The sequence below is a fragment of the Prosopis cineraria genome, unplaced genomic scaffold, assembly GCF_029017545.1.
Source record: "Prosopis cineraria cultivar Desert tree isolate PC_DT_omini unplaced genomic scaffold, ASM2901754v1 PC4, whole genome shotgun sequence".
Taxonomy (NCBI): Eukaryota; Viridiplantae; Streptophyta; class Magnoliopsida; order Fabales; family Fabaceae; genus Prosopis; species Prosopis cineraria.
The window spans coordinates 8,790,759-8,802,099 of record NW_026555335.1 but is presented as its reverse complement, the minus strand read 5'-3'; the positions used below and the strand labels follow the sequence as shown (position 1 = coordinate 8,802,099).

Below are 11,341 nucleotides of genomic sequence, written 5' to 3'. Positions count from 1 at the left end.
ATTTTTAGTATTTTAAAGTGTAATCATTATCTTTTTTTTTTCAAAAGTACCCCTATTGAATATATCACTTTATATTTTTTAAGGTGAAATACTCTATTAAATAACGGTAAATATAAAAAGATATGATTAGTTTAAAAGATAAGTAATTACTTTATTAGAGGTCAGATTCAGTTAAAAATGTCTTGTATTTTTTAATAGAGGGAGTAATAATTATCATTAATGACATTTTATTTTTATCAAAATGTCTTATATTTTATAATACTAAATCACCTCTAAAAGTGGGCATAGCGTCTATTGAAGAGAAAATGGTAGAAAATTATTTAAGATTGTTTCAACATGTATAAAGAAGACCGCATGAGGTATCAATGAGGAAAGTGTAACTGATAATTTTGAGCCATGTAAAGAGGGGCTAAAGAGAATACTTATGAAAGTTATTGACTAAAACCTCTTATTTAACAACATTCGTAAAAGCTTATTAAACGATAGAGCACAATGATGTTATATAATCTATTGATGACTTCCAATTTTCTACTATATTTATTAGTGTTTATAATGCAATTAGAAGTCATTTCTCTGAATTTATTAGTAAAAATATGATTAAGTAGATGATTATATGTGAAAATGGATATAAGAATCTGAGTAAAAGTTAGCAGACCAATTTTAACATTAATTTTAGATTTTATGTCTGTAAGAAGGCTCAATTTTTGGACCTATAGGTGAAAATTTTGAAGCCCTTGCTCCAAAAGGTAAATCTAAAAAGAAATTCTACATAAGTCATGTTCGCTGTAGCAAAACCACATTTCACTGCAGCAAAACGTGAATTTCAATAAAATGCACAACTTTAATCTTCAACAAATTTTAAGCATTTAGGGACCTCATTTGGACTAATCTTCATTAATTCAACAATTGCAAAATGTACAAGTTGAGGAAAAAGAACTAAAAATGGGATGGAGAAACTTGAGTTTAGTAAGAAATCAATGATTTAGTTCAAGATTGTTTCGATTAAGCATTTCTTCTCCTTCTTGACTTTATTTTGATGTATAAATTGCTAATATTTGTTGTCATTAGAGCCATGGGTGGCTGATTTTCTCTTAATCTAGTATAGCTATGAACTAATTCTTGAATTAAAGCATGTTTGGACCATTTATTTGAGCTTAATATTAATTTTAATTACTTAATCTATGCTTACTTGTTTACTTAATACTTGGCCATCATTGAGTATGAATTTAGGGGTTTGGATTTTGTAACATCATGAAAATTAACCCCTGATAATCAAACTAAGTAAGGGTAGTTAATTAAAATTAGTGTGGTATGCATCAGAAAGGGTTAATGAATTATTTGGGTTGTGTTTTCAACCCTAAGTTTGAGGCAGGGGCAAGGTCGAGTCACCTAAACCTCAAGAAGGGAGAAAAAAATAAGAGAAAGTGTCTCTGTACCATATACTATAGTGTATGTGTCGTGTGTCGCGGCATACAAGTTACAAAAACATAAAGAGGAGCTCTCTGTGTCACATTCCATGGTGACCAAATTTCTATAGAAATAAGACGCGAATCAGGCTGGAAAAATAAAAAGAAAGAAGAGAGGGAACACGCCCAAGAACATAAGCACTCTATGAAAGTGTTTTCAAGCCACCAAACTCTTATGATAAGTCTCCTAGCTCTTCTTCTTCCTTCCCATCCTATTTTCCTTGAGTTTTGAGGTTAGGGTTCATTGTTAGAGGTGATTTTCGGCCTATAAGGGTTCAAACCTGTTGACTTAAATAAAATTAATAGAAATTTTTTGACTTGTTTAAACCAATAATTGAAGGTTTTACACATTTTAATAGTTGAGGATGCATTTATGGCCGAATTTTGGTATTTAACAGGGTGGTTGGGAAGGTTTGAATGCTATTAATGGTGAGCTAGGAGTTTAATGAGAATAGTTGGGGTTGATGGAAGTAAATAAACCCAATAAGTAAGCTTGAATGCTAGAAATGAGAATTTTGGGGTATTTATAAAATTGAAATTGGAAGTTTGAATTGTGTATAAATGGTGGCAATGATAAGTTTGGACATGATTAATTGTAGATTAATTATCCGTGCATTGACTTGAGCTTGAGAACAAGCTTGGAAGCAAATATCTGAGGGGTAAACCCTTGACTGTTAAAAGGTTTGAGATAAGTGAGGAAAAAATTCTTTTATATATAGTTGTTTGCTAATTGATTTACATTTTAAAAATGAATTAATAGACATGAATGAATGGATTGTATAATTATGAAAATGTGCAATGACATGTGAATCTTGATTTAGCACAATTGGTGGCTAATGTAATGATTGTCATGAAGATATTTGTAAATACCACGATTGTAAATTGAAATGAGTTGATTATTTTATGAAATGTTTGCATTGTTGTATTAGTCTTGAATATAAAACATGAGAAGTGGAGTATATGCAAATGTGTTATGAGGTTGAGAATTGAAGTGGAATGTGTAAATGCAAATACTAATGATGCTCACATGTATTAGTTTATTATCGTAAATTTAATGAGTTTGCATTGAATATGTGAATATGTGAAATGAGTAGGCATAATACATATCATGATCTTTTTGGCATAATACATATCATGATCTTTTTGGTAAGAGTTTACCTAAGGAGAGGAGCAGATAAAATTCACTTAGCAATGGCTATCAATCGTTGGAATCGAGGGATAAGTCTTGTCCTGTTGTATATTGAGAGAATGTCTTATTGTTTGTCGAGAAACTCGAACCCAACTAACTCCATTAGTTTGTCAAGGAGATTAGCCTAGGATTTATGACACCCTTAAAAATGGGGAAACCGTGGTCCAAAAGTGAGTATGGTAATCTTTAGTCGAGTCACTCTTCATGATTGGTGAACTTGGGTAATCCATTACACAAATGAAGTCCTAATTTGAATTATAGCCCACAGCTAGTCGGAATGTACAAGGAAGATATAAAAATGGTTAGATCATGCATTTTTATTTAACGTGTCACTTGATTGTTAAAAGTGTGGCAAATTGTGATATTTGCTTTTGCCACGTAGTTGCTATGGTGGCAATATGCATTATGAGTTGATTTGGAAAAAAATAATAATATTGAGTTTGCCTTGTACTTTAAGGAATGTGGTATTTATGATTATTCCACCTGTTTTCTTGGTCAATTGATAGGCAATTACATATGATAGCTGGTTACTGAATGATTATACTTACTCCTCTCTTTTAATATTTTACAGACTCTAACTCGGGTGTGGATAGAGAAAAAGCTCCGGAGGCTAAATAATTATATTATTCTTATTGTAAAGCCTCTTAAAACTTAATTTATTTTATGTAATTATAAGATATTGCCAATTAGGAATGCATTTTGAATATACTTGTACTATAGGGATGTTCATTATGAATTGTTATATTTTAGGCCCTAAAATGTGTCTATATAAATTTGATTATTGCCTGAATACTAGTGCAAGTATAGGAATGATTAAGCCTGAATGTTGATGAAATGCACATGTTAGACCTCCCCTATTGTTTTTTATATTGAGGAGTTGAGGGTTAAAAAGGAGATTTGGTTGTTATTATATGTATATGGTGTGTTGCACAAGTTGTCATAAATCTATTGAGTATAATTTAGGTGTTAAATGTAGTTTTGCACATGTATTTGGGTATTTAGATACCCTTGTGTTATGAAAAGTATGAAAAATGAAGAGAATATGTTTGGATGTTCATCCCCTTGTGTGAAGTCTTTTGAGAATAAAAACTATGCCATTAGGTAGGATTTGAAAAAAAAAAAATTCTAAACATTTAGATCACTTCAATTGAATGTCAGACTAAGAATTGGAATAAGCCTGAAGTTGCTCGAGTGTTGTCAAACTGACATCAATTTATTGTATATCATCTTATACATTTGTGATGAAACATTTTTGTATGTATCTTCTATATAACCAACTCCACATAATAAAATAATGTTTATTGTTGTTGTTGTTGTAAATCACCTTCAAGAATATCTTATAAACCTTGATGGAGGAGTATAATAAAACAATACATAAATTTGTTGTCAATCTGATTTAAAAACAGCAACGAGTCACATACATTAATAGAACCAACCAGAGACATTCAGTAGGGTCATGAATTCCCTCAAGAAACAAATAAGCACAAACAACACTGCTACTTTCCAATCCACAGAGAAAAAAAGCAAGAAATTATTTCATCTCTGTTTTTCCCCCCAACAAAATGAGGGCATTCAAGAAGGGAAAAAAAGATATGAAAGATGAAAACTAAAGGTGTAATTTGGGAACCTTCATAACAATGGCTCTCAGATGATCCAGGTAGAGTGGAAACTGTGCGATTGCATAATAGGAAGCAGGAAGGCAAGTGGCAGCATAAAGAGGGAAAACTCCTTTCTTGAAATCTTCATCAATTAGGAAGAAATGTGCGGCACAGAAAGCGATGAGCATTGAGGAAATTGACACAAACAGCGAGCTCAAGCCCAGCAGAAGCTTCATCGGCAAACTTCTCTTGAAGTCTCTGGGTTGTTTTCGAGAAGTGAGTATGGTGAGGAACATGATCAGCGCAGTGACAGAGAAGCAGAGCCCAATAAGTGAAGTGATTGCGAAAAGTTCAAACGTAGGCTTTCCTTCTAATTTCGGTTTGCCCGTCTTTTCGTCATTCCCACCGGGGACTTGGCTCGACGTTGCGAAGGAAACTCCAGCGACCAGCGCAGCCACCACCGAGCAAGATTCAGACGTATCCTTAAGCCATTGGCCACTGTCCCTGACAAGGTCGTCATGATCTGAAGTGAAGATTTCTTCCGGAGTCTGGCCATTTTTGTTGTCAAGGAAAACAAAGTGGGGTGGCGTCAACGATTTCACATACTGCAATTCACATTCCAGTCAAAGATCACACAGTTAGATATTAATGATGATGATTATACTATGCTTCATCTTAGGAACAATAGCGACAAAGCCCAGAAACCCGAATAAATCTAATTTCCGAGCTTCAAACAAATTCCAGGATTTGCCCCCAATGCTCAAAATCACAGCCCTTCATTCTAGTATAGTGATAAAAAAAAAATTCAACTAATTTTTTTAAAGGAAGGGTTGAGATTTTAGACATTAGAGGACATAAGACACCCCAAATCACAGATTCCCGCATTTATACTTAAACATCCAAACCATTCGTAAATACTCCATCTGTCCCAATTGATAAAATGATTGGCTTATATGAGAAGACCCAAATAACCTATTATGAGGGGCGGGTCAGGTTTTAAAAAAATATTGATCCATAAAAAAAATAAAAATTTCTAGCTCACACGAATTTATGGATTTTGAGTCTCTATTGCTCCCTCTAATGCTCAAAATCCCAACTATTCATTTTAGTGGAAGGTCAAATTTCTAGATTTTAAACATTAGGGATAGTGAATAAGGCAGCAAACACTCCAAATCCCTATATCTGCTGACTTGGCTAGTGATTGGTTAGCCGTATCTTGTTAAAGGGGGCGTGCCCTATGAGTTGGGATTTTAATCCCTCTCCACCTTTACTTGCTTTGTTATTAGCTGATTTTGAACACTGTTCTTCAATTGTAATTACTTGATTTTTGAGTAATGAAGTTCTGTTTCACCAAAAAAAGGACTTCTTCAAGAACAATATTTAATTAATTACCTCGAACCACTTTATTTCCCACTGCATCAGCATGGCAGATCCATGACTATTCCAAGGATGAGACATGGATTTATCATACTTGGCTGCTAAGTGCAATATAGTATTTTCAGAAGAATCCAGTGATTGAACGAGGTCGTGCCAGAGATTAGTCTTATTTGCTTCTTGGGTCAGGTATTTGCACAGCGCCTCAACAACTTCAGGTTGCTTGTTCTCAACCACTAGCAATATGTTTTTGTTGGTTGATGAGGTATCGTGGATGGATACTGGTAATTTGCTCAGAATTTTCTGCACTACTTCAAGCACACCCTTCTTAGCTGCCACCTGCAAGGCTGTGTCGGTTGTTCCTTCTTCCTGATCAGGTTGCTTGTTCTTAATTGCTACCAGCAATATGTTTTTGTTCACTGATGAAGTATCGTTGAAGGACACTGCTAATTTGCTCACAGTTTTCTCTGCTGCTTCAATCACACCCTTGGCTGCCGCCAGCAAGGCTGGATCACTTGTTCCTTTCTCTGGTGTGTGTGTAGTATCAGTTTATCATCATTTTCAGTCTAATACATCGTATGTATATTCCACAGGTTCTAATTTAGAGGAACAGCCACTGATGGCTCTGCAACCTCTCATTTATAAGAAAGTGACATGTCACTTGTTATGCATGGGTCCAGCTATGGTGCTTATCATTTTTGGTAAGATCTGCACTGTCTAAATTTAATGAGATAATCCAAATTTAAAGTTTTTTCTTTTATTTCATATTTATCAAAATAAAAATTTATAAAAAAATATAAAAATATTTGATAAATATATTTGATCATAATTTGTCAGCAATTTGAAAAGTTGACATTTAATTTGGATAATCAAAATGTATTATTAAATTTTTTTTATAATTTTTATAAATTAACTATTTAGATTTACTTTGAAATATTCAAATTTAAAATTTTGAACTTGTAATTTAAAAAAAATGTATTTTTGAAAATTGTGGAGACTATCTTTATTTTTAGGATTGTATTTATCAAAATAAAAACTTATAAAAACTATTAAAAATTTAATATTAAATTTAGACTGTCCAAAATATATTTATAAAAAAATTTAATATTAAATTTGACTGTTCAAATTAAATATGTACTGTTCATATTAATAATAAAAAATTTATTAAAAAGTATGTTTTTATAAATTTTATTTTGATAAATAATATAAAATAAAAACCAAACTTTTAACTTAAACTATTTAAATTTTATCTAGACAATCCAAATTTTATTAGAGATAGGTGGATGAGCACTTATATCTGGACCCTAAGATGGACGGGTTTTAAATTGAACAAAGTGAGAATTAAGTGGAATTAATTACCATTCTGATCTTGAGTTTTCTTATCAGGTCCCTCTTGATGAATATCACCGCGATCAAATGGAAATCTTGGGAAATCCAAGTCTCCTTCAGGGGCATCTCCTCCACTACCGACGTATGCCTTACCAGGCTTTTCCATGAGTTCATTCAATATCTGAACGCTCCATGTATGTTTTCGTTTCGCATCCTTTAAGTCATAATATGTCTTTGCTAATGACAATCAGATTCGCGTGAAAACAATAGTATCAATTAATGTGGTAACTTAAGTATTGGAGGAATTACTGTAGTATATATAACAGATCAAGGAGTTAAACTAGAACGTACGTGATCACATACCAAATCCTAGAATGCCAGATAAAAATACGTAGACAAAAGCCAGAAACTCGTAACAGGTAGCATAGTTTTGGGGAACAATTTCCTTTGTATGCAAGTCCCTTGGGTTCTCTGCATCCCCTCCGTTTTTCTTGTTTCCTGCTCTCCAATAGATAAATCCATGATTAAATGTCAATCAAATTCACTGTCTTTTTTCTTTTGAATCCACTTATGTATAAATCATGAATTGATGTAGAAGATATTATAACAAGTCAATAAGATTAACTATGTAAAAGATATTATTAACAAGTTTGCTAATAAATTAATAAGTATCCATGCGCGCATATGTGAAATGACAAGTGATTTTAACAAACTCACTTTATATTTTATAAAATAAAGGACATTTTTGTTATCTTTTATCAAAATATATTTTCAATTCAATCCCTCATTATTATAGAGTATTTTCAGATTCTGAGTCCTAATTTAAAATTAAACTCTTATTGGATTCTTCACTGAAATTCTCTCAAAGAAAAAGCAAAGTTATTGAAGATGAGTATGAAATATATGAATTAGATGGCTTTTACTACCTTCACTGCCTGAGGATTTGTCCTTCGTCCGCATAGAGATCCAAAAATTATTGAGAGCTGTCATTTATATGTCAAGACACACACACACACACACACATAAGGAGGTGACTAATATTTTGCAGCACATAAAAATATAAGTGAGATTGACAATTGAAGACAATGTAATTAGAAGTTACTTTTTCCAAAAAAAAATCATATTACTATTTATTATTTTGCAAAATATAAAAAGAGATAGAGGGAATTTTTAAAAAATATCCACCCTTTAATTTTCTTCCATGGACGTCACGTGAGATTCAAGATCGAATTGGAATTACCAGAGTACGGCTCCGAAAAGAACTGATAACATGTCAAGTAGTTCTCTGGTAGCCACTTAGCTTCCGAGCTCTCAGGAGATTTTTGAGAACTAGGAGGAGGATCAGCTTCATACTTGGGAGGGTTAATATATATACCTTGCGCCCAAAAATGAACATAATTAATTCACAAAATGTGTTGATCAATACCTCACCGTATGGGTTTAATAATCAACATATATACACACACTTGACACATCCACTGATCTATATTATATTATAGTGTCTTTTAGCAGAATTTGTTATTTCTTAATATAAGTCATTTTGCAAGAATTTATATAACGTTATTTGTTTTATTCCAAATATGCTCTTTTTCTTAATTTCTAATGAAGAGATGGAAATGTTTTTCTTTTTTTAGTTTATGGTATTTATTAGGGGCGGAAATGAAAAATCAAAGGAACTTTTAGATAATTTCAATAATATAATTAATTTGTTTATTTTTTTGAGTTAGTTATAAGTATCTTGTAAAAAAAATCAGACAGAATATATACTTACAGTAGTATATGATTTGCTTCCACCAAGGGAGGCTGCAGCTACTTCTAAAGGCAGAAGGTTTGGAGGCCAGAACATGAAGTGGAGTCATTCCATTGACATTGAATTTTTCCATAAGATCTGGGCACCTTTGGATTATGTGGAGCGCCAAATCTGCGTGTGTGCGCGAATGATATATATACAAGTACGACACAAATAATCAATTAATACAAGGCTTATTTGATTTCTGTTTTTTTTTTCAAAAAATATTTTTATTTAAAAAAATTTATCTGGGTCAGTATTTTAGATTTAAGTATTTTCAAAATTATTTTTTTATTTTTTACATTTGATTACGGTATATTACTTTTGTATGAAAGTTTGGAGTATCGACTAGGGTATATGAGCTGGCTCCTGCAATTATTATAACGGTCAAGTTGAGTTTAAAAAATTGATTAAAATAAAAGTGAATATTTTTTAATCCAAACTAATTAAATAACTCGTGAACCATGCAAACAGGCTAACTCTATTAGGTTTGGCTTGACCCATTTAACCCAAATAATTTTATTAAAAATTAAAAATAAAAAATAAAAAATATAGGAAGTTTTGGTACGATAACCCCGCAAGACAAGCAGATTTGAAATGAATGATAATAAAATAAATCATCTAATACATTTACAATGTGAATTTTTTTCAGTTGTATGAAATATTATATTGAAACCAATCATTTAGATTTAGATGTAGTATTTTAGAAAAAATCATACAAGAAATAGGCTGGTAGATTGAACCAATTCAACCTACATTTTCTCCAACCAATGTGCATGATCCAACCTATATAATTCCGGTTGGCTCATATTCCAAGCCATGCCACTGTTTTTTAGATTTAAAATTATTTTGAAATTAATATAATCAAACGTTTCATTTTTTTTTTGTTTCAATTTAAAAAATTACTCTAGAAGAAAACCAAAGAAGGCATGACGAGTGAAAACGACGAGGCTTACCAAAATGCTCTCTCCTGATGGCAGAGTGAAGGACGGTATCTCCCGTACCTCCGGTTCTTCTAAGCAACTGATTGGGTTTTTCCGAATGTGGTTCGCATCTATGAGTAACAGCTTCGTAGAGGAAGATGAAGGCAGGTTTCCGATTGTGAATAGCAGCCGTGAAGATGGGTGTCTCGCCCAATTTGTTGGTAATAGAAAGCAAATCTAGACCCATCTCATCTACTGCTTCTACGATGCATTTGCACATTCTCGCCGATCCTCTCGCAGCGGCGCGATGCAGAGGGGTTTCTCCGCTATTATTCTGACTCTTGAGAGCTTCATAGTTGCGACTCTGCACGATTAATCGTACCAGCTCCTCCACAACATATTCTCTGTCATCGTTGATGGCCATGTGCAGTGCCGTGTCGTTCGAGCTCGTGATCGAGCTGCTCTGAACCCCTCGTTCTGTTTCGTATAACGAAACCACCTCGTCCCAGTCACCACTGAACGTGTACTTGTATAATTCATCTTCCACTCTCGTCCCCTCTGGCTTTGGACTCTCACGTCCTTCATGAATAGTGGCCATGAATTATATTCTCAACACCACCACCACCTTCTCGTTTTGCATTTATGCATGGTGATATCATGCATGTCAATTTATACTTGCTGGAATGGGAGTCACCTTCCAAAAAAAAAAAGATCAATGAAAAAGAAATCTTATGCTACTTTAGAATCTATGAATACTTCCGTAGTTCTATTTTATCATATAGTGTGTTTGGAGAATTTTCGAGGCAACATTTGTAAGAAGTATAAAATGGTAGCTCTTACATCTGACGATGGAAAAACAAACCCAACATTGTGAGAATTTTCAAATCGATTCAAGGCCACTCAAACCACTTTAACAATATTCACTCTATCTAATCTCTATTATAAACAACCTCTAACTATCTCACCGGCCATGATAAAAATAAAGTGGTTAAGTCATTAATTGATTAACTCTGTCTAAAAAAAATTTCAATTTTATCTCTGTTTAAGTGAAATATATTTTTAAATTTGCATTACATTTTCTATCATAATTAATGAATTTAAATTTAAATATTAATAATATTACAAAAATGTAATTAATACTCCACCAAGTGTTTTATATTACTAAAAAAATCTTTCTGAACAGCACTATATATTAGGTACAGGAGGAAGTATAACAATATTAAACCCGAGCAAAGGCCAAGGATAAAATAAAGTACATCAGAAAAACTTTAAATCCAAACACACGTATATAGAAGTGAACGTATGTGCGTGTAACCTGCATGTATGTTATTTATAATAGACACCTTTCGTGTTGATGAAGCAAGAATCATTAAAAGCTGGAAGAATTTTACCTCTCAAAACTGGCGCAAGAGAGATATAATCCGGACAGGATGGGACCACGCGAACAGCCCAGGAAAGTTTTTGGTCGAGTGATTATATCGTTTCTAATTTTTTCCATCTCTTCTTTATAAATTATCTATAGTTTAAAGCACTTGACAATCTTGACTTCACATTAATTTAACAATCTTGAATGTTATAAAAATTGGATGGAGGCTTAGAACTTTTGCAAGCTTTTGCCTATCCACCATAATTTGCCCCTGATAACAAAAGCAACAGTCATATATGCCCATGTG

At 32.8% G+C, this 11,341-nt stretch overlaps 1 protein-coding gene across 2 annotated transcripts; it reads right to left on the bottom strand.

The window, feature by feature from the left end:
• Positions 1-4,050: 4,050 nt before the first annotated feature.
• On the bottom strand, positions 4,051-10,317 carry LOC129309601 (uncharacterized). 2 transcript variants are annotated; one of them, XM_054951229.1, is made up of 8 exons: positions 9,702-10,317; positions 8,728-8,877; positions 8,197-8,331; positions 7,883-7,939; positions 7,320-7,454; positions 6,987-7,193; positions 5,646-6,154; positions 4,051-4,858 (listed from the first exon to the last, which is right to left on the bottom strand). In XM_054951229.1, the coding sequence occupies exons 1-8, from the start codon at positions 10,264-10,266 to the stop codon at positions 4,262-4,264; spliced, it is 2,355 nt and encodes a 784-aa protein (XP_054807204.1). In that variant the 5' UTR covers positions 10,267-10,317; the 3' UTR covers positions 4,051-4,261. The 2 variants fall into 2 exon arrangements, with proteins under 2 accessions (XP_054807204.1, XP_054807205.1); XM_054951230.1 differs by lacking the exon at positions 7,883-7,939.
• Positions 10,318-11,341: the final 1,024 nt, after the last annotated feature.